The sequence below is a fragment of the Myotis yumanensis genome, unplaced genomic scaffold (assembly GCF_028538775.1).
Source record: "Myotis yumanensis isolate MYYU_CA2020_CCGP unplaced genomic scaffold, mMyoYum1.0.hap1 SCAF_2, whole genome shotgun sequence".
Lineage (NCBI taxonomy): Eukaryota > Metazoa > Chordata > Mammalia > Chiroptera > Vespertilionidae > Myotis > Myotis yumanensis.
In genome coordinates this window covers 114,468,751-114,492,600 of record NW_027223753.1, presented here as the reverse complement: position 1 = coordinate 114,492,600, position 23,850 = coordinate 114,468,751, and the positions used below count along the sequence as shown (strand labels likewise).

General features: G+C 41.8%; 1 protein-coding gene and 1 pseudogene across 1 annotated transcript in view; both read left to right on the top strand.

Moving 5' to 3' along the window:
- SIAH2 (siah E3 ubiquitin protein ligase 2) overlaps positions 1-14,793 on the top strand; it is a 28,122-nt gene extending 13,329 nt beyond the window's left edge. Inside the window, exon 2 of the mRNA XM_070405972.1 lies at positions 13,269-14,793. Coding sequence (XP_070262073.1) covers positions 13,269-13,826 — 558 coding nt within the window. The 3' untranslated portion in view covers positions 13,827-14,793. The remainder of the gene's footprint in view (positions 1-13,268) is intronic.
- Positions 14,794-18,625: 3,832 nt separating this feature from the next.
- On the top strand, positions 18,626-23,558 carry LOC139002558 (SH3 domain-binding glutamic acid-rich-like protein 3 pseudogene; annotated as a pseudogene).
- The last annotated feature ends 292 nt before the right edge of the window (positions 23,559-23,850 follow it).

The window sequence follows — 23,850 nt, the reverse complement described above, 5'->3', positions numbered from 1 at the left end:
GTTTGCTTCTCAGAGCACCCAGACAGTTTTCCATGCAGTTTCCAGAATTCACAGACCCTGAAACCCTCCCTCTTATCCCTGGATTCGAGCCCCTAATGTAGGTAGCAATAACACAGTAGTGTTTTCCAGAACAGTGCTGATTATAAGCATGAAATGTGACAGTGGAGTGTGTGTGTATGTGTGTATGAGTGTTTAAAGTTTTTTAAAAAATTTTTATTTATTGATTGATTTTAGAGAGAGAGAATAAGAGGAGGGAGAGGGGGGAGGAAAGGAGGAAGAGAGAGAACAACACTGATTTGTTGTTCCATTTATTTATGCATTCATTGGTTGATTATTTTATGTGCCCTAACCAGGCATCAAACCTGAAACCTTAGTGTATAGGGACAACGCTCTAACCAACTGAACTGTTATAGGCCACCTCTCATCAACACCAGAGAGGTGATCTTAGGACAACCCCCTGAATCAGTGGGAGAGGGCTGACCCCAACCTCCATCCTTGTCTTTTCATATAAATGAATTTATACAAGAGATCTTGACTGTGTTGTGAAATGCCAATTTATTAAAGCATGCACCTTTTTTGAAAAAGCAGAGCAAGCAAACATACATCTGGCTTATGGAGCACAGACGGGCTCTCAGCTAATCTAAAGAGCAAGTTGAAGGCGTTATATACCTTCCTGTCAATAAGCTTCAGATTCCTCTGCTGAATATTTTGGTACAGATTAATTCTCAAGGTCCCTTTTTTACTCTGTTGTGGCCTTCCCAGAATTCAGGAAAAGTACCTGGCAACTTTACCTTAAGTCTTGAGACAGCTGGCTTCTCTGTTTGGGGAGTAAAACTGCCTTTTTTTTTTTCCCTTTCCCCTTCCCCCTCCCTTTCTGCATTCTCTCATGAGGGAGGGTTTTAACCCTCTGCCCTGTGTCCTTGGTTGGGGGAGATCATAGTTTGTTAGTTATAAGCTGGCTGTAAATTGCCCGCACTGTTTGGACTTGTTTTAACTTTCCTGTCTCAGTTTCCCTATTGCTCCTGCCCTGGAATCCTGTAACAGAGCTACTGGGCCAGGGCTAAAGTTTAGATGTTTTCTTTTTAGAATAATCTCTAATCCAGACATCATAAAAGTGGTACTAGGGATCATGAAGACGCCCCTCACCTGTGATGGAAAAGAGAAGGAAGAGTTTAGCATTAAAGTTTAGCTTGTTTAGAAAAAGCATGGAGTAAACACCTAACACTTTAAAAATTCTTAAGATGAACAGAATAAACTGGTGAATGTAATAGAATCAGGGGCATGGAAAGGGAGCGGACTGACAGTTCTCGGGATGAAGGGGGTATGGGGGGTGCGGGAAGAGATTGGACAAAAATCTTACACCTATGGACGAGGACAGTGACGGGGAGAAGGCATGGGAGGGGGTGGGAACCAGGTGGAGGGGAGCTATGGGGGGAAAAAAAGAGGAACATCTGTAATAGTCTGAACAATAAAGATTTTTTTAAAAAACTTAAGTTAATGGAAGGCAAGACCTTTCTTCATAAGGTCATTGTCTGCACAAATGCTGAGTAAATGCCTTTTCTATTTGCATAATTTGGGGAGGTTCCCTGTTCTCTATATTTGGGTTGAAGGATAGTGTGTGACTTGTAAGGCAAACCAAATAATTCAGAATATAAATATTTCTACTTGAGTTACACAAGAAAAAGTTCTAAAATGACTGCTAGGTGATGAATATTTGCTGCGCATTGAGTGGGTGGATGTGGAGTGGTTTGGGGCTCTTAGTTGAGGAAGATGTACAGATGGCATTTTTCTGTACACTCTGCCAAAGTTCTTCTGGCTCCTGGAATTAGTACTGGGCAGCTGTGGTAAACAGCCCATTCTGAAATGCTTTCAGATTCTAATATTTCAACCAGAGAATCTGCCAGGCTCTGGGTTAATTCTTATTATTTTTATTGTTCGTATGTGTTTTACACTCTGGGCAGAAATGCCTCACCCATCACTCACAGAACATCAGAAGATTCTCTATTCCTAGCTGCACCCTAGATTTAAAACACAGTTAATACGAATTTGCTTATTAGGGCCTTATATCTGTTAGGAACACAAAATATTAACATATATGGGTAAGTAAACTTGTTTTTCTCCTCTGATTAAATTTTTTACACCCATGCTTTTGAGATTAGTCCATGTGAAAAATATGAATAAGCAGTTCCTATGGGCAAAGTAAGTAACAGTGAAATTTCTGACGATTTCTATTGAAGATTATCATCATCCACTTTAGGTCTGGGAGGAACGAGCTGCATTTCTTTCTCTAAGCCACTCTCCTCTTTAATAGGGGCTTGCAGCCTGGCTTCATTGCTTCTGTATCCTCAGTGACTATAGCTTGGGGTCTTGTATGGAGAAGGTGCTAATGCCTGTTTGTTGCTAATGATAAATTCAGCTGTAAAATTTCAAAGTTGACCTACTTAAAGTTTATAAGGGGTTGAATCCCTAAGGCAGGGTAGGGAGAAGCAAAAACAGCTGTGGGATTTTGTTTTGTTTTTTTAGCAGTTGGACACAGCATCTTGGAAAATGGCCTTGACCCTGCCCTCATTTAGTGTCTTGTTTCAAAAGGGGTTGGGGGAGTCTTACCTGCCACTGCTGCTCGAGAGTGCTGAGACATACTTCTAGCTTCACCCAAAAAGTTGTTCAGGCTTCTTCACCCTTTACAAGACAATTGCATAGTACTCTGGGCAAGTGTCTACTTGTTGGCTGGCTCCATCCGTTAGCTAGGAATGAACACTGTCATTTTTGTGAAGATTGGGAACAAATATCTGATTCCTTTCCATGTGGTCTTTTCCTGTGATAGGTGTGATTTATCCATCAGGAATGTCATCCTGAACTCAAGGGAGAAAAAGGTTTTGTTTGTACTCTATTAAAGCAGTAGTTTAAGGGGTGGACTGACCAAGTCAGAAAACTCCTCTAGGACAGCACCCACTCCAGGACCCACTTTAGTTCACCTTTCTGCTGGGCCTGTCGAGGACCTGACATACCTGGTCATAGGAGATGTGCAATTGAACTTGAGGAAGTGGTCTCAGGAAAGCTCAGAGGGCTTTGAGAGGAGTGTGGAGCCCTTCTCGTTTTAACCTCCACTGGCTGGAACCAAACCGACCAGCAGTCTCCCAAGTTAGTTAAGCAGCTGTCAGAAGTGATTTCCTCTCACCCAAGAGGTGTGTTCAGAGCCCCTCAGGGAAAGATTTAAAAGATAAAGAAGGTGAGGTATTATTTTTATCAGGTGAGTGGTCTCCGGCCTTCTTCTGCCCCAGACTGATCACTCCAGCAGGCAAAAGCATGGAGCCAAAGGGCAGTCTTCCCCACGCCTGCCTGCCAGTCACCAGTTTGATCCAGGATGAAGTGGAGACCAAAAAAAAAAGAGAGGAGTAGTATTTTCTAAATTGTTTAGGTGAAAACCAGTCTGGAGATAACATATTCCTTGTCCACCCCTACCCCTAAGCAATTTAAAATTCTTTTAAAAGGTCTTGAAATTCACAGAAAATAAGGGGAAAGACGGTTTCCTAGGACTGCCTCAGCAATTTTTTTGGTGTTTATACTAAGAGTAGTTGAGCTCTAAGTTTTTGATGTTAGAGGGGGTTGGAATGCAGCACATTCCTGCTGCAGGATCTGCCCTGGTTTTGTGCAGGGTAGTACTGACAGTGAATGGGAACTGAGACTTTTACTCAAGTCTTCAACTCATCTCCAGCAAAAATAGTTGAAATAAGACTACAGGTTAAGCCCCGGAAACCTGAGTGGGTACTCTTAGAGGCTTAAGCCGGTAGAATTTGTTTTTAATCTTTACTGTTGAAAGTATTACATATGTCCCCCGGTTCCCCCAATGGCCTCTCCCATCCTGCCCCCGTTCCCCACCCAAGGCCTTGACCACCCTATTCCTAATTCCATGGGTTATGCATATACCCATAAGAGTTCATTGGTTGATCTCTTCACCCCCTTCCCCACCCTCCACTGCCCTCCCTCTTAGGTTTGATAGTCTGTTTGATGCTTCTGTGTCTCTGTGTCTATTTTTGTTCATTAGTTTATATTGTTCATTATATTCCACAAATGAGTGAGATCATGTGATTCTTACATTTCTCTGACTGGCTTATTTTGCTTAGCATAATGCTCTCCAGGTCCATCAATGCTGTTGCAAATGGTAAGAGCAACAGCTCTTTTGTATAGCTGTGTAGTATTCCATTGTGTAGCTCTAACACTGTTTTTTAATCCACATAGTCTGTTTCCAAATCTTAGCTATTGTAAATTGCACTGCTATGAACATAGTGGTGTATATATTCTTTCTGATGAGTATTTCTAATTTCTTGGGATATATTCCTAGAAGTGGGATCACTGGGTCAAATGGGAGTTCCATTTTTAATTTTTTGAGGAAACTACATAATGTTTTCCACAGAGGCTACACCAGTCTACATTCCCATCAGCAGTGTACCAGGGTTCCCTTTTCTCCACATCCTTGCCAACATTTGTCATTTCTTGATTTGTTGATTATAGCCATTCTGACAGGTGTGAGGTGGTACTTCATTGTCATTTTTATTTGCATCTCTCAGATGATTAGTGACCTTGAGCATTTTTTCATATGTTTCTTGGCTTCCTGTATGTCCACTTTGGAAAAGTATCTATATAGATCCTTTGCCCATTTCTTAATTGGATTGTTTATCTTTTTTTTTGTCAAATTGTATGAGTTCCCTATAAATTTTGGAGATTAACCCCTTATCAGATGTATCATTGGCAAATATGTTCTCCCATGCAGTGGGCTTTCTTGTTTTTATGTTGATGGTTTCTTTTGCTGTGCAGAAGCTTTTTATTTTGATGTAGTCCCATTTATTTTCTCCTTAGTTTCCATTGTCCTAGGACAGGGGTCGGCAAACCGAGGCTTGCGAGCCACATGCGGCTCTTTGGCCCCTTGAGTGTGGCTCTTCCACAAAATACCACGTGCAGGCGCACACGTACAGTGCGATTGAAACTTCGTGGCCCATGCACAGAAGTCGGTTTTCGGCCTGGGTGAATCTATTTTGAAGAAGTGGCGTATCGGGCGACGGGAGACGCAGCACAGGGGGGCCGTGGGATACGCAGCGCGGGGGAGGCTCTCGGGATTCATGCACGAGTTGAGTGAGCCAGCCAGTCAGCAGTCTCATTGTGCAGTGGTTAGTGCTAGTCGCATCGGCAAATCGAGCACAGGTGACAAAAGTACCTACTCAAAGCATAAAGTTACCTGTATTTTTCCAACCAGCTGCAAATCCTACAGGTATTTTTGTCATCAATTTAAGAATTGTAATTATTTTGTGTTGGTGGCTTTATTATTATAAAATGAAACATTTTTTAGGTGCCCTGTTTGACATGGCTACAAAGAAGCAGCAAAGAAAAACGGAAGACGAAAACCGTGAATTTAAAATTGAATGGACTGAGACTTTCGCGTTTATTCAAAACTTAAATGGCCTTCTGACCTGTTTTATTTGTCAGGAAAAATTGGCGCATAACAAGAAATCAAATTTGGAGAGACACTTTACAACTAAACACCTGTCATTTAGTACTAAATATCCTGTCGGTGATGCAAGGAAGAAAGCAGTTGAGAAACTTCAGAAGAGTCAAGAAAAATCAAGTTCTGTATTTAATTACTGGATGCAATCTTCCGACAATGTTAATATTGCAAGTTTTGTGGTTAGTCAAGAGATTGCTAAGAGAGGAAAACCATACACAGACGGCGAATACATAAAAAGTTGTTTTATAAATGCATCTGAAGAGCTGTTTCAGGATTTTAAGAACAAAGCAGATATTCTAAAAAAAATTAGAGTTACCATTGTCTGCTAAAACAGTGAAAGATAGAACAGTCAAAATGTCTTCGAATATAACCAACCAGCAAGTCGAAGATCTTAAATTGGTTTCAGCCTTATCAATAGCAGTTGGCGAGTCTTGTGACATAAATGATACAGCGGAAGTTTCACTTTTTGTACAATTTATTTCATCTACAGGTCCTAAAGAAGAACTTTTAGGATTATTGCCACTCAAAGGTCAAACACGTGGAGAGGATATAGCAAATGCTGTAATTGAGTGCATTGAAAAACATCATATTCCACTCGATAAAATGTCTCAATTTCAACAGACGGGTCAAAAAGTATGACCAGTGTAAGAAACGGGTTTGTTGCTATTTTGAAAGAAAAAATTAATCACGAGATACTTACTTACCATTGCATCATTCATCAAGAAGCGCTTTGTGCACAGACATTTCTAGAAGAAATTTGCAAAGTTATGGAATTGGTGATTAAGATTATCAACTCCATTATAGCTAAAACTCTTAATCATCGCCAGTTTAAAGAATTTTTAGTTGAAATGGAGAGTGAGTACGCAGATCTTCTGCTACATAACAAGGTACGTTGGTTATCAAGAGGAAACATTTTGAAATGTTTCACTTCCTTATTAACAGAAATTAAAGCATTTCTCCTTGAGAAGGGTGTTCACTATCCAGAACTAACAAACGATCGGTGGATCCAAAAATTTTATTTCATGGTAGACGTTACGTCTCATCTAAATCAGCTTAATCGTAAACTACAGGGGAAAGGAAACACAGTTTTTTCGATGTTAGAAAGTTATTTCATTCGAAAACAAATTATTTGTTTTTGCTCAAGATTTTGAAAGAGAAACTTTGATCCACTTTCCAAGCCTGTTGAAACATCGCCAAGAATATAATTCTGATATTGACATTTGCTATTTCAAAACAACAGTTTTAAATATGAGGGAAGCTTTTCTCAACAGGTTTCAGGAATTCAGAAACAGCAAAGCGACGTTAGCCTTTGTTAAAAAACCTCTCAATGCTACTGTAACAGAATTAAATTTTTCTCCCTTTAATATTGACATTGGCAACTTTGAAATGCAATTGCTGGACTTAAAAAACAAAGAACTGTGGAGCTCTAAATTTGAACGTCTTTGTACTGATATAGAAATATTGGAGAAAAACAAATGTGAACTTAGTTCACAGCACAAGTGGTCTGCTTTGAAAAAAAGCAGACCTGGAGAAGGAAGATATGTTGATTTTTAACACCTGGAATAGTATTCCTGACTCATATAATCAACTGAAAAACTAGCGTTTGCTGTTCTTTCCTTATTCGGGTCTATATATTTATGTGAACAATCATTTTCAAGCATGAACCTTATCAAGAGTAAATTGAGAAGTCGTCTTGTTCATGAGAACCTGGAATCGTGCCTAAAATTAAAAACAACAACATACAAACCTGACTTACCCAAACTTTCCAAGGAGATGCAAGGCCATTGTTCACATTAGTGTTTGTCAGTCATTGTCATGATTTAATTTTATGGATATTGTAAGGTAAATTGTAAGGAATTTAATTTTATCAATAAATAATATCATTATTAAGTATGATATCAAGTTTTATTCGACGTACCTATAGCTTAACTAAGACTTAAAACTTTAAGTAAAGTTTATTAAGTTAATGTTAGGGAATGTTGTGGAGTGAAAGAAGATGTAGTGTCGAGGATTGAGAAAGGTATGTTGAGATGGTTTGGACATATAGAGAGGATGAACAAAAGGAGATAGAGGAAACAAGTATACAAGACGAGTGTGGATGGGAGAGTTGGAAGGGGTCAACCTCAGCGAATGTACTTCAATCAGATTGAGGATGTTTTTAGCTTAGGAGGCCAGTTTAGGAGTACCCTAATTAAGTTAATAACAATGTACCTACCTATATAGTTTAAGTTTAAAAAATTTGGTTCTCAAAAGAAATTTCAATCGTTGTACTGTTGATATTTGGCTCTGTTGACTAATGAGTTTGCCGACCACTGTCCTAGGAGATGTATCCGTAAACATATCACTACGAGAGATGTCTGAGATTTTGCTGCCAATGGTTTCTTCTAGGATTTTTATGGTTTCATGTCTTACATTTAAGCCTTTTATCCATTTTGAATTTATTTTTGTGTATGGTGTAAGTTGGTGGTCTAGTTTCATTTTTTTGCATGTAACTGTCCAATTTTCCCAACACCATTTATTGAAGAGACTGTCTCTGCTCCAATGTATGCTCTTGTGTGCTTTGTCATATATTAATTGAGCATAATGGGTTCTCTGTTCTATTCCATTGGTCTATATGGCTGTTCTTGTGCCAGTTCCAGGCAGTTTTGAGTACAGTGGCTTTGTAATATAGCTTGATATCTGGTATTGTGATCCCTCCAACTTTGTTTTTTTCTCAAGATTGCTGCAGCTATTTGGGGTCTTTTTTGATTCCATTTAAATTTTTAGAGTACTTGTTCTAGGTCTGTGAAATATGCTGTTAGTATTTTAATAGGGATTGCATTGAATCTATAGATTGCTTTGGGTAGTATGACCATTATAATGATGTTGATTCTACCAATCCATAAACATGGTATATTCTTCCACTTGTGTATATCTTCCTCTATCTCTTTTTTCAACATCCTGTAGTTTTCAGAGTACAGGTCTTTTACCTCCTTGGTTAAGTTTATACCTAAGTATCTTAATTTTTTTGTTGCAATGGTAGATGGGATTATTTTTTTAGTTTCTCTTTCTGAGAGTTCATAATTGGTGTATAAAAATGACATGGATTTCTGGGTGTTAATTTTATATATGGCTACATTGCCAAATTCATTTACTAAATTGAGTGGTTTTTTGATGTAGTCTTTTGGGTTTTCTTTGTACAATATAATGTTGTCTGCGAATAATGACAGTTTTAGTTCTTTTTTTCCAATTTGGATGTCTTTTATTTATTCTTCTTGTCTGATCGCTATGGCTAGCACTTCCAGTCCTATGTTGAACAGGAGTGGTGAGAGTGGGCATTCCTGTCTTGGTTTGTTTCTAGGGGAAATTGTTTAGTTTTTGCCCATTTAGTATGATGTTGGCTTTAGGTATGTCCTATAAGGCTTTTCTTATGTTGAAGTATGATCCCTCTATTCCCACTTTGCTCAGAGTTTTTATCAAGTAAGGGTATTGGATTTTGTCAAATGCTTTTTCTACAACAATTGATATGATCATGTGGTTTTTGTCTTGCTATCCGTTAATGTGCTGTGTCACATTTATTGATTTGCAGATATGTACCAGCCTTGCATTCCCTGAATAAATCCCACTTGGTCATGGTGTATGATCTTTTTAATCTGTTGCTGGATCTGATTTGCTAGTATTTTGTTGTGGATTTTAGCATCTATGTTCATCAGGAATATTGGTCTGTAATTCTCTTTCTTTGTAGTGTCTTTTTCTGGTTTTGGGGTTAGGGTAATGCTGGCCTCAGAGAAAGAGCTTGGAAGTGTTCCTTTCTCTTGAATTTTTTGGAATAGTTTGAGGAGGATAGGTAGGTGTTAGTTCTTCCATGATTGTTTGGTAAACTCACCTGTGAAGCCATCCAGACCAGGGCTTTTGTTTGCTGGGAGTTTATTATTATTATTGCTTCAATTTCATCAGTAGTTATTGGTCTATTCAGGTTTTCTGATTCTTCCTGATTGAGTTTCAGAATATTGTATTTTTCTGAGACTATGTCCATTTGGTCAATCAAGGTTGTGCAGTTTGTTGGAATAGATTTGTGCCAGCTCTAATTTTTATGATCCTTTGTATCTCTGTGGGATCAGTTGTTTCTTCACCTCTTTCATTTCTGATTTTGTTTATTTGGGTTCTCTCTCTTTGTTTCTTGGTGAGTTTGGCTAGAGGTTCATCAGTCTTGTTTATCCTTTCAAAGAACCAGCTCTTGGTTTCATTGATCTTTTGTATTGTACTTTTGGTCTCTATGTCATTTATTTCCACTCTGATCTTTATTATTTCCTTTCTTCTACTTACTCTGGGCTTTTCTTGCTCTCCTTCTAATTCTTTGAGTTGTAGGGTTAGATAACTTATTACACGTTTTTCTTGTTTGTTGTTGTTGTTGTTGTTTTTTAAGGTAGGCCTGTAGTGCTATGAACTTCCATCTCAGGATTGCTTTCACTGTGTCCCATAGATTTTGGATTGTTGTTTTCATTGTCATTTGTTTCTGAGATTTTTTTTATTTCTTCTTTTATCTCTTTGGTAACCCATTCGTTGTTTAATAGCATGCTATTTAGCCTCCATGTGTTTGATTGTTTTTGAGTGTTTTTATTGTAGTTGATTTCCAATTTGATGACATTGTGATCTGAGAAGATACTTGATATGATTTCAATCTCCTTGAATTTATAGAGACTTTTTTGTGTACTAACATGTGGTCTGTCTTTGAAAATGTCCCACGTGCACTTGAGAAGAATGTATATTCCGTAGCTTTGGGGTGAAATGTTCTGAAGGTGTCAATAGTCCTATCTGATCTAGTGAGTCATTTAGGATTTCTGTTTCCTTGTTGACCTTTTGTCTAGGAGATTTATCATGATGTCAGTGGGGTATTAAAATCCCCTACTATGATTATATTGCTGTTGATCTTTCCCTTGATATCTTCCAGAAGTTTTTTTTTTTTTATGTATTTGGATGCTCCTGTATTAGGTGCATATATGTTTACCAGAGTTATATCCTTTAGTTGTATCAATCACTTTAGTATTATGAAGTGGCCTTCATTATCTCTTGTTATTACCTTCACTCTGAGGTCTATTTTGTCAGATATAAGTATTGCTATCCCAGCTTTTTTATTTTTCATTTTCATTTGCCTGGAGATTTTTTTTTTCATCCTTTCACTTTCAGTCTGTGTGTGTACTTTGTTCTGAGGTAGGTCTCTTAAGACAGCATACATAGGGGTCATGTTTTCTTATCCATTTGGCTACCCTGTGTCTTTTTATTGGAGCATTTAATCTACTTATGTTTAAGGTTATTATTGATAGGTACTTGTTTTTATTCTTTGTGCCTGTGTTCCTCCTGATTTCCCCTTCAATTTTGAACAATAGCCTTGCTTCATCCCATTCCCTTCTGGCCTGATGAGTTTCTGTTGAGAAACCAGGTAATAGTCTAATAGGAGATCTCTTGTAGGTAACTTTCTATCTCTCTCTTGCAGCCTTTAAGATTCTTTTTTTTTTTTTTGTCTTTTATGTTTGCCAATTTAATTATGTTGTGTTTTGGTGTCAGTCTTTTTTGGTTCATCTTGACTGGGACTCTGTGAGTTTCTTGGACTTGCATGACTTTTTTCTTTCTTTTTTTCTTTTTTTTTTTTTTGAGAAGCATAGAAACTTTATTGCAAGTAGATACTACCTCTAAAACTACATTTAAGCTTCTAATTCTAAGACTCTGTCTCTCCTGGCTAAGGAGAGGCAGAGGGGCCCCCTAAAGAGGGGTGGCCGCTGCTCTCTTTGTCTGGAGGTATTATATGTCCTGGAGACCACCTTTTCCCTCATTGTGCCTTTCACCTGTGGGACCTTAGCCTTGTAATCAGTTCCCATGGCCCCCACGTCCTCACTTCTCCTCTTTTTGGTTATCTTACTTGTTCAGGTTGGAGTTGCTTTTGAGCTCCCTTATGGCTTCCTCTCAGTTGTCCTGGCTGGAGATGTTTTATTACCCCTTAGGTCAGGGCTGCTTTAGATCTAACTTATGGCTGCTTTAAGTGTCCTCTCTGGACCCCTCCCCCCACTTCCTGTCTGCCTAGTTAAGCTGGCTAGCCAACCCTGATCACTCGCATTCCTCCATGTTTCCTCCATAGCCATCTGGCCCTGCGGACTCCACACCCAATGGACTGATGGACCGCAGTGGGAAACACAAGCTAAACTAGCCTGATGTTGAACTGGACTCAGCTCCAAGGTGGAAAGTGTTAACGTAAAAAAACCATTGAAACCTGTAAAGAATTTTTGTGAGTTTATTTAAGCCAAACTGTCGACATATGCCAGGAAGCAGAACCTCAACGAATTGAGATAATGCTTCCTGCATGACTTTTTTCTTCCCTGAGTCAGGGAAGTTTTCTGTCATTATTTCTTTAGGTTTTCTATTTCTTGCTCAGCTTCCTCTCCTTCTGGCACCTCAATTATGTGGATGTTCTTTTGTTTCATGTTGTCCCACAGCTCCCTTAGGCTCTCCTCTTGCTTTTTAACTTTTTCACCCCTGGTTGCTGCTCTGCATGGGTTTTTTTTTCTACCTTGTCTTCAAACTCTCCTATTCGGACCTCAGTTTCTTCACGTTTACTGTGAAGCTTTCCATGGTTTTCTTTATTGCAGCTATGTCATTCTTCATTTCCTCTTGATTCTTATTCATGTTGGTGAAACTCTCATTCAGCTCCTTATAATTCTCATTTAGTTGTGTGTATTTGTCATCCAGACAATTGAGCATCCTTATTACCATTACTCTGAATTCTCTCTCTGACAAATTATTTGCCTCCATTTCATTTAGTTCTTTTCTGGCGATTCCTCCTTTTCTTTCCTTTGCGGATTGTTCTTTGTCTCCCCATTTTTGCTATATCATTGTATTTGTTTCTATGTCTTAGATGAAACTGCTATGCCACCCATACTTTTGAGGGGTGGTGCTATGTAGTAGGTGTTTTGTGGAACCCAGTGGTGCATTCTCTTAGATCTCCTGAGTTGAGTGTTCTAGGAAAGCCCACTACTTGAGTTATTTGGTGTAGTTGGATCTTGAATGTTATTGTCCCATTCGTGGGTGGTTTCCTCACAGATTGTCTGACTATGTACCTCACACCCAACCTCGTCATGCAAGCTGTTGTGCATGTGCTCAGGGTCATGATGTGGGACTCACTACGTGGTCCTGGAGCCCACTGCCAGAGTGACGCAACACACTTCAGGGTCCTGTAGCTCATGGGAGGTGTAGCATGACACACATAGGGTCCCGGAGTCCATGGCCAGGGAGGCAGGGGTCCCGATGTCTGTGGCTGAGGTGGCGCAACTTTGGCTGGGTTGGGACTCACTCAGCAACTCACTGCGGGGGTCCTGGAGACAGCGGCCAGGGTGGCATGACTCTAGCTGGGGTGGCGTGCACTCTGCGGCTCACTGCAGGGTCCAAGGTGGTATCCAAAGCAGTCTGGGTGTTAGTATGGCTGCACCCCTAGGTTTGGCTGCTCTCCCCTTCATAATGGTGTGGTTTCTGTGCCAGAGCCTTGCAGCTGGGGGAGTGCCTGTGGCTATAGCAGGGGCTCCCCGTCCAGGAGCCTGATTTGCCAGCCCCCGAGACTCCTGCAAGATCTAACTGTCCCTTCACTCACACACATACCACACATATCCACACACTCCCCACTCACTCCCTTACTCACTCTCTCCCTCACTCTCGTCCTGCCGGCTGCCATGTGTGTTTTTTTCCACCCCAGTAGAACTTTTGAAAAGCCCATGGCTCACTGTATTTCTTTCTGTCCTCACAGTATGCCACCACAGGCTGCTCCCTGACCCTTCACCACACAGAGAAGCCAGAGCACGAAGACATCTGTGAATACCGACCCTACTCCTGCCCCTGTCCTGGTGCTTCCTGCAAGTGGCAGGGGTCCCTGGAGGCCGTGATGTCCCATCTCATGCACGCCCACAAGAGCATTACCACCCTTCAGGGAGAAGACATTGTCTTTCTAGCTACAGACATTAACCTGCCAGGGGCTGTCGACTGGGTGATGATGCAGTCGTGTTTTGGCCATCACTTCATGCTGGTGCTAGAGAAACAAGAGAAGTACGAAGGCCACCAGCAGTTCTTTGCCATCGTGCTGCTCATCGGCACTCGCAAGCAGGCCGAGAACTTTGCCTACAGACTGGAGCTGAATGGGAACCGGCGGAGGCTGACCTGGGAGGCCACGCCCCGATCCATCCATGACGGCGTGGCTGCCGCCATCATGAACAGCGATTGCCTAGTTTTTGACACAGCCATAGCACATCTTTTTGCAGATAATGGGAACCTTGGAATCAATGTGACTATTTCAACATGTTGTCCATGATGCAGCGAAATTATTTGGGCATAGTGCTCTATGGTTAATAAAGGATTTTATGGATGTTTTATTCACTATGTCTTCACAAGTCAAGGTCCCCAGTTACCTTGTGTTCTGTTTGAACATCAGCCCAGTGGAGTTCATTAAACTGGGGTGAATGCTGTTGGCCTGTTGGTTCTATAACTTGATTATTAAATTTTACTTCCTGAATAGCCCTTGACCAGTTGCTCAGGGCTCCTGCAGACAGACCAGTAGGTTAAGAACTGGAGGCTTCTTCCTGCCCCCTCCCTAATTGGTCCCTCCAAATTGACAAAGCACAGTGACTGTCAGAAGATTGCTTTCATCTTGTGTTTAAGGGGTAGGAGTTGTTTTACTGCATTTTAAACAGTGTTTCTGTTTCTCAAACTGGAAGGCTAATCAGTATGCATAGTCACCTGAAGTACTCCTGTTAGACATGCAGATTTGAGAGCCTGTGAATTTAACAATCCCATCGGGTGATACTTTTCAACAGTGAAGTTTGAGAATTACTGGGTTAAGTTGTGGGGAAAGGGTCCAGATTTTAAAGGTGCTTTACAGTTGCCCTCAACTGATACTATTTGTCTTTCTACTATCTCTTCCCCCAAAGCCCATCCCTCAAATTAAAACTAGAACTACAGGTCCCCAGGAACACATTCCCAAGACTTGGTCTTTCTCTTGTGTTTGGGGTGGATTACCTAGAAAAGTGAGTCCTATGTCCACTGATAGTCGTCACGTAATTAGTTTTTGCTCATCACCAGTACAGGAGAGCTGTTTACATGAGGCTTCCCTTGGAGGCCCTCCTTGATCATAAATGGTGAAAAAGACTAGGTCAATAGAGTGGGAAAAGCTTTATAACCAATGTTATATGCTTGCTACTTAAAGGTATGTGTTGGGGTTTTTTGTTTTGTTTTTTGCCACATTCACTTTAGTTTTTTAATAAATATTTTTCAAAACTGAATGTTGTACTTCATTTTCCAAATTGAATAACGGGCATTTATTGTGTGCCTCTTGTGAGCGGGGCACTGCACCATCACCTGGGCCTGGAGCTCTCATCGTCTCCACAGGAGGAAACAGCCATTTGCCCAAGATCATAGCTCGAGTCAGTGGCCACATTAGGGTCCAAACTCACTTCCTTGTACATGGACTGTTGGTGGTGTTACAGGACTCCTCTGTGGAGCTGTTATTTGTCAGTGCCAGTGCTTGTGGAAAAAAGAGTATTATTTCTCATGCTTTACAGAATCAGAAGGAGCAGGCATGGCTAGAGCTGATGTACTGGCCTGGGTTTGAGCCAGGGTGACCCACTCCTTCAATCCCAACCCTAAACTCTTAAAAGAATTCGTAATATTAGCCCTGAATGCTCCATGAGGATTGAAGACTGCTCCAATGGCATTAGAGTAGTATCAGGTGGGAGTGGTTGCTTTAGAATTGTTCTTTTTTTTAGGTGAGATCCAGGATTGAGTTTTCAACCAGGGTAGAGTGCTGGCAGTTAAGGAATTGCCAAAGTGACTTATCTTTCAGGATAGTCTTCAAGTACAAGTGAAAAACAGTGCCCTGAACCAGAAAGGGTGCTTAGAACATGTTTGGGAAATGAAAGGAAATAATAGCTCTTGTCACCAAGTCAGTCACATTTCAAGTCAATATCTGGAAGGATCTGTGGAGGTGAGACTAGGATCTAGGAGCAGGTGGATTTTGACCATTGGGAGCAAAGCTGATCCAGGTCTGGCTGTCCAGTGCAGGCATGGCACCCAGGCAATGTGTTTTGTGCATAAACTAGCCGAGTTCATCATCATCATGTTTGGATCTAACCACTCTTATTATATATGATGGAAGAAATTAAGACTGGATTAGTCAATAAGTACCAAAGGGTAAAGCTATAATCAAAAGTGGAATCAAGTTATCCCAAAGCATAAAATGTTAGATCTTTAGCCCACCGAGGTGAAGTCATGGACCAGCAGCCATACAGTGTACCGGTGGCAGCACTGAGTCAAAAATTCAGACTTTCTGACCAAATTCAAACATGGTTCTTATGTAACAAATGAAAATAAATTTTTAGGCAACAAAACTCGGAACTTTTACTTCCAGGGTTATTTAGCCCCCTTAAATCTCTGTCACTGGAAATCTGTAAACTGAACTTTTACTCTGACTTTTTTTGAAACTAAGCATTTTCTGTCAGAAAAAAAAACAACCTGGTTTAGGAGGAAGTGAAAACAGCAAAATAGATTATGTAAACTAAATGTCTCTTTATATAGTTCCAATTTCAAATGCAGTTTAAAGCACAGCAATAAGAAGAAATGGGAGATATCTGTAATATTATCAACAATAAAATAATAAATAATAAAATAAAGCATAGCAATAGACACTTGTCAAACTCATCACATTACATTTTCTTAAAACAATTTTTTTTTTATTCCTGCCCCAGTTCTACTAAAGGGGAATATAAGACAGTTTGGGGAGGCTAGCAATCTGAATCTGTGCCAGAAACCAGTATTCTGCTGCACATTCTTGCTAGTATAATTGAGCCCCATCCCTCTTATCTGTAATGCTTGTACAGAGGCCATAAACCATGAACCATACACAAACCCCGGAAGGGGTTATAAGCGCTGGCGCCAGGCCAGGCCTTTGGGTGTAATCTCACTTCCCCCATTCCAACCCATGAGGCGGGGCGGGGGGCGGGGGGAGCGGGGCTGCAAGGCCTGTGAAAGGTCTGGAAGCTTGATTCATATTTGGGGGACAAAGGTACTAAAGGGTATAAAAGGAAAGCTTCATCCATATTCTCTCAGGCTTTGGAGATCTGACTCCCCTGAGTCACCATACTAGTACATCTGCAAATAAAGGGTTGCTTCTGGAATCTCTGAGTATTCATTGTGTATTTTCCAGTCACCTGGTAAATTCCGTAACACTACATTCTAATTTGATAGAAATTTGGCTGATCAAGCACACTGGTAGATTCAGTTTGTGCCTTACGATGCCTGAGCCATTCTAAGGAAAAAAATTACTCAAAATACCTTGGAAAAAACAGTCATTAATTCTGGGTGACAGGAACCTGGGTATCTACACTAATAAAAGAGAAACATACAAATTAGCCATCACTCCGCCACTCCGCTACACCCACCAGCCAATCAGCAACTATGCAAATTAACCCAACAAGGATGGCGGTTAATTTGCATACGCAAGCTCGGAGCAAAGACTGAAGATGACTGAAGGTGGCAACGGCAACGGAGCTGGAGCGAGCAGGAGGCTTGGGTTGCTCCCAGCGACGGAGGAAGCCAAGCTTCCCGCAGGCCCTGGACTCCGCTGAAGGAGTGGCTGGGGGTCTGGGTCCCCAGGGGCAACCCAGGCTTCCAGTCCACCCTAGGCTCTGCTAGAGGAGCCGGAGGGGAAAAAAGGAGGGTCTGGGAGCAGCTGGAGGGGAGAAGCTAAGCCTCGCTGCTGTGGGCGGACCAAAGGCCTGGGTCCCAGGTGCCGGAGGAAAACCAGTGCCGGCAGCCAGGGGAAGGAAGGCTTTTTGCACAAATCTTCGTGCAATGGGCCACTAGTATATTACATTAGTATTTGCATTGTTCTTTATTTTTAAAAAGTCTTTAAAAAACAACCAACTTTGAGATCAGGGTTCCGAACCTTTCTGTGAAAAGGAACTAGCCTTGATTTCTCTGAATTCTTATAATTTAAGGGAGTAAGTGAACTGTCCCATGTAAATTATGGGAAACCAGGGGAGAGGTCTCTGAGGCATCACTGTCCGGAACTCTACTAAGTAGAACCTGAAACTACCAACAGATTCAAACCAATGGCTCAGTCTGTCTCAGCAGCAGAATCATGCAAATTCCTCACAATACCACCCCACAGTAATTGTCCTTGTACCTAACTGCAAGTTTTTGGGACTTGCCAAGTTTATCAGCTGACCACTCTGGTTTCAAGTTTCCTAACTGACAACATTTGAAGGTTTATTTTCTAAATTTTTTTTACTATAGTACTAATATCTGTAAGACAGTCAAGCTATTTAAAAAATTCAGTTATGGCCTGGCCAGTGTGGCTCAGTGGTTGACCATCGACCTGTGAACCAGGAGGTCACAGTTCAAGTCCTGGTCAGGGCACATGCCCAGGTTACAGGCTTGATCCCCAGTGTGGGGCGTGCAGGAGTCAGACGATCAATGATTCTCTCTCATCATTGATGTTCCTCTCTCTTTCTCCCTCTCTTCTCCTCTCTGAAATTAATAAAAAATATATACTTTTTTTTTAAGTTTATGTATGTAAATCCTTCCTTGTATGAGGTGGTTATGGGATAATTGTGACCTAGCATGTGTGAGTGTGTCAGCAGGTGAGTCCAGCTCTCCAGTTGCCTCTCAGCTTCCCATGGTTAGAGTTAAGGATGGTGCCTGGGCATAGAGACAGTTTTGTTTTGTAGTTCTGGCTTGAGAAAACTGTGGCCTTTACCCTTCCTGACTCAATCTTTACTTGAAGTAAGGTTATAATTTCATTGACCTGTGCTGGCTGGGAAGAAAGGGAGTCAAGAGTTCTTAAAGAGCCGGCCTGAGTGCCTCAGTTGGTTGAGCTTCGTCCTGTGCACTGAAACATTGCTGGTTTGATTCCCCATTAGGGCACATACCTGGGTTTCAGGTTTGAGCCCGGGTCAGGACATGTACAGAAGGAAACCGATCAATGTTTCTCTCTCACACTGATCTCTCTCTCTCTCTCTCTCTCTCTCTCCCTTCCTCTCTCAAAGTATGTCCTTAGGTGAGGATTTAGAAAGAATAGGAAATCTAGGTTCATATATCAGTTTGTCCAACCAAAGCATGAGCACCCTATGCATCTACAGCACTTCAGTCACCAGGTCCCTAGTGACTGAAATCCCAGCAGAGCAAGGTGTCCTGCATCCTGGCTGGGAAGTACATCCAGTACCAATTAGTGGACATCTCCCAATGGCTCATGGGATGATATGGGAGCCTTGGACAACCCAAGGCCACCCCACCTGGGATTGTCAATGAGGATCAGTACTGTGGGGATTAGACACCCGTAGGGGAGGCTGTGGAACAAAGTATGCTGTGGGAGTTCCTGAAAGGCCTGAGCCAAGCCCACCCAGACAACGGCACTCTATCATATTTCCCCAGCCCCCAGTCTCGCGGGCCAGGAAGGACCTGTGACCTGCTCCCTGTTACTCCCAACCTTTGGACCTTGGAGCCCCAACCGGAAACCCAAGCCTCTCCTCCTCCTTCCTCTAACTGTAGACCCTCTCCTCATTCAGAGGCAACATTCCTTACCCAGTAGTCTCAGAAACTGTCTTAAGCAACAGTCCAAGTGCTGGCTGTCTCAGCCTGACTCTGGAGCTGCCCACTGCCTGGCACTGGCTGATGGTCACCTTTGTTGGTTCCACTAGCCAGGGCTCTGCCAAAAGCCCCGAAACCCCCAACCCAGGAGCACCCTAGAGACAATTAAATATTCCATTCCATTGGCAAAAAAAAAAAAAAAAAAAAAAAGAATAGGAAATCTAGCTCTTGCTATTGTTAAACCATCTGTTTCTGCTACTGATTTGAAGCTTAAAAGTTTGTATTTGTGAATGCTTTTAATTTGTCTTGGAATTCCTAAATGACAGGGCAGGGGAAAATGTTAGACCCTGTTGACACCAACACCTGCTACCATACCACTACTTTACAGAATGAAGAATGAATGAATGAATTGTTAACATAAGAAAACATTCAAGCCTATAAAGAATTTTGTGAGTTTATTTGAACCAAACTATTGACAATTGCTGGGAAGTAGAAGCACTATCTCAATACATTTAACGTATTGAGATAGTGCTCTGGAGAATGGCAGTTTTTTACCTTGTTTTATACATTACAATCAAAAAAGGAGATGTAAATGGGTTAAATGGACTCCATTGGTGTTAGATTAGGGAGGTGGGAGAAAACGAAGTAGGGAAACCTCTGGGATTGGATAAAAAAGTAAAATGATAGACACATATTTCTTCTACTTAGGTGGGTGCAGGATAGTTAACAGTCAACAGTTAACTCAATAACAATGAGGGGATTTGTCGTCTCCACAGAGTGGTGCCTGTGGTTTGAAATTCCAATATGTTATGGTAGATGCAAAAAGACAATAGGCTCAGTTTAAGGTAAAGATTGACCTGTGTCAGGGAAGATACTGGCCTAGGACATGACTACCCACCATAACTGCTTTTAGTTAAAGTTTAATTTCAGACCATCCTTTGTGGTTACTCTAGGTCTTTGAGTTTGCAAGACTGCCATGCAGGCCTTCCCTGAGCTAGTGGGTTTGCGTGTGGCCCCTTTTCGTCCACAGAATTTAAGAATTAATACACCCTACAAAGGGAAAGCCACTGGCCCCAAACCTCACAACTGGTTAGAATTTCTTGTGTTGATAACATGGTGTCTTCTGTAATGAATAAAGGGAAAAAATTATACAACTATTAAAACTACAAGCTGACATTTTATGATAATTAAGGCAAATGAAAGAAATTTGCTCCCAGTCTTGACTGCACCAACTCCCCAGCTCTCCTGCCACCACGCTGGGAGAACTCCTAACTGCTTGTCTTTCTTCTTGCCCTGCTCCCATCCATTCTACACATAGGCAATCAATCTAAAGGCTCTTTTTAAGTGAAAATGTATGGTGCAAGAGCTCTTAATAATATTTTTTTCTGCAGTGCCCTGTTCTTTTCCTTCATAGCACTCTCCACAATTGCGATTGTATATTTTATTTGTTCAGTGTCTAGCTCTGCTGGACAAACTCCAGGATAATAGAGATGATGAAGTTTTTGTTTGTCCCTGTATCCCTGGTACCTGCACACTCAGTTAATATCTGATTGAATAAATTACTACCATTGGTTAGTCTCATAATAGCACTGAAGTCAACAACTTAAAGAGTTTTTATAGCAAAAATCACTGGGGAATTTGCTGCAGGTAGGCAGGGAATAGAGATGGGGAGATACTCTAATAATCCAGAGAAGGGAGGAAACAAAGGTTTTCTCTGCCTGGGGTTGTTCTCTAGGTGCTGGCAGAAATGCTGGCTTGAATGCTCTCTGCCCTGAAATTCCTTACATCATAGTGTCACCTGACATTCAGATCAAAAGCAGACTCTGCTCTGTGTTTGCTGATGCTCACATGGGGCACAAGTCAAGGTTCCTTTGAACTGCAGTGAGCTGTATTATAAAAGATCAGCTTGCAAAGTCCATCAAGATAACAGCAGGTGACATCTGTTGGGTACCTATTGTTACAAAGTGCTTTGTCTGTATTAACCCATTTAATCCTCCCCATCACCCAATTAGAATGGGCTCTTTAGCCTCAATTTGGAGTAGAGAAAATTAAGGCTCAGAGAGATTAAGTAACTTGCCTAAACTCACGCAGCTGGTAAGCAATCAAACTGGAATATGGACATACTGCAGAGTGCATGCCCTTTCACCACGTTACATGATGTATCATTATTGGTGTTTGGCTTTCACATGACTTGTAACAAATAAGGATGAACATGATATAGGGATGCAGGATGCTTGGTGGATATAGGACAGAACTATGCTTTAAAACTGCTTTTACCACCTTCACAAAATGTTAGAAGGGGACAGAAACCTAAAGATCATCCAGACCCTCACTACTCAGTGTGGTCCATGGACCAGCAGCATAACCTGGGAGCTTGTTAGAATATAGCCTCTCAGGCCACACCCCTACTGACTCAGAATTTGCATTTTAACACAATCCCAGGTGATTTGGATACAGTTCAAGTTTGAGAAGCTCTGATGTAGACCAGGAGTTCTCAACCCACTTGCCCCCTTAGAAATCCCTGGGGAGTTTTAAAGCTACCAGGAGTTTGAATCCCTGGCAGTAGGGCTGAACTTGTATTCTTTTTAAAGCTTTCCAGGAGAGTCCAACGTGCAGTTGGAGTTGAGAACCACTGATCTAGTTGTGGACGGGAAAAAAAAGGCCACATGCTAACCTGACAAGCTCAGGGAAGGCCTGCATGGCAGTCTTGCAAACTCAAAGATCTAAAGTAACCACAAAGGATGATCTGAAATTAAAACTTTAACTAAAAGCAGTTATGGTGGGTAGTCATGTCTTAAGCCATTATTTTCCCTCACAAGGCCAATTTTTACCTTAACTGAGCCTGTTGGCTTTTTGCATCGAAGATAACATGCCTATGAAACATCAGAGTAACTTGTAACTTCCCTTATTTTTTCCTGACCCTTGGGCACAATCAAATGCGCCTGGATGGCAGGACAAGAGACCATAAATTCCTTCATTGTTATTATCATGTTGATTGTTGAATGTTAACTATCCTGTACCACCTAAGTAATGTGTCTATCATTTTATTTTTTATCCAATCCCAGAGGCTTCCCACTTTGATTTCTCCCATCTCCCTAATCTATCACCAATGGATTTCATGTAATCTGCTTACGTCTCCTCCTTTGATTGTATATATAAAACAAGGTGAAAAACTGCCAATCTCCAGAGCATTATCCCAATTCAAAGAGATTCTGCTTCCCGGCAATTGTCAACAGTTTGACTCAAATAAACTCACAAAAATTCTTTACAGGTTTGAATGTTTTTACATTAACATAGTCCAACCCACTGCCTTATTTGTATAAACACAAATGCAGTGACTTACCAAGTGTAGTGGCCTTTAGAGATTAAACAGGTCAAGACTGGATCCTGATTCTGCCACTTATTAGCAGTGAGGCTATAGGCAAATCACTATTCTCAGTGGGCCTATTTTCACATTTATAAAAGGGAGATAATCACACCCACTTATGGTAAATGGGAGCATAGGCCCCTTCCCATGCTCCCAACTCCCCCTCCCACCCTGTGAGAAATCTAGTGAAAGTCATCTGTAATCAGGCTGTGAAACCTTGGGAACTTGGCCACAAGAAAGGCCAAAGAGAAACTGCTTCTAGATGGGAGCCTGGATTGTAAACTGCTAGTGTTTTTATCTTACACAGGCCCGTCCCCTCCCCTTGCATGCCCTGTTCTCTGTTCTCTGTACTCTGTAAAACCTTGTGTTGGGAAAGTCAGGGTGGCAGTGAAACAATAGCACCAGCTGGATAGGACTTAGTGGTGCAACGTCACTGGTGGCAGTCTATGCAGCAATAAACTTCACCAGTTTGGCCTCCACCAGTGTGCATGTAAGGCCTAAAAAACCCATGTCTTTCACAGCCAATCCTCTGGGTTATTGCTTTGGGAATTCAAGAACAATATGTTGAGGTTTTCTGGGACCGCAGCACTTTGCATAACAGAGGGTCACTGTAAGAATTTCATATAAAAAAACAGAGGCAGAACATTTGCACACAGTCGGACCCTGATAAGTGGCAGCTATTCTGACTTGCCCAACTCAGATCAGTTGGGGCAGCAGATGGCTGCTGGAGGAGTAAAGCCTGACGCATCACAATACCAATCCCAGTATGTTCTACTTGTGTAGAGCCAATGAATTGACATAGCTTTTGTTAAAATGCTAATGAAAAGATGTGGGGAGAAAAATGGCAGCTGAACAGGCAACAATGTCATGTACCTCCTCCTAGGGCCAGGCCAGAAAAGCAACAAAATTGGAGAACATCTACCCTGAATTAAAAAAATTAGACAGAGCTAAGGAGACAATTTTCAATAAGGAAGGACAGAAGATGCCTAGAGAATGCCACTTGTCAGCCATAACCACTGTGCCCCTGCAGTGAACGGCACGGTACCTCCCAATGGGCCCCCAGAGGTCTGCAGGGAGCACAGGCCAGCAGAGTGAGCTCCCACACCACGTCTCCTCACCAGCCCACTGCATCCTATGATCTGCCTCCGAGACCCTGCAGTAAGTGCAAGCCAAGGGGAACCCTGTGCCCCACCCCCACTCTGGACCCCCAAAGTGTGCTGCTAGTCAAGAGTCACCCAGAGCCCACTCCACCCCCAGCCCTGGGACCTGCTGTCGGGGTGACCTGGAGCAACCCAAAGCATGGCCCGATCTGGGTCACAGGGGAGCTCTGACTGTGTGACCCAGTGCAACCCAGGCCTGCTCCACCCTGGACCCCAGGGCAGTCCTG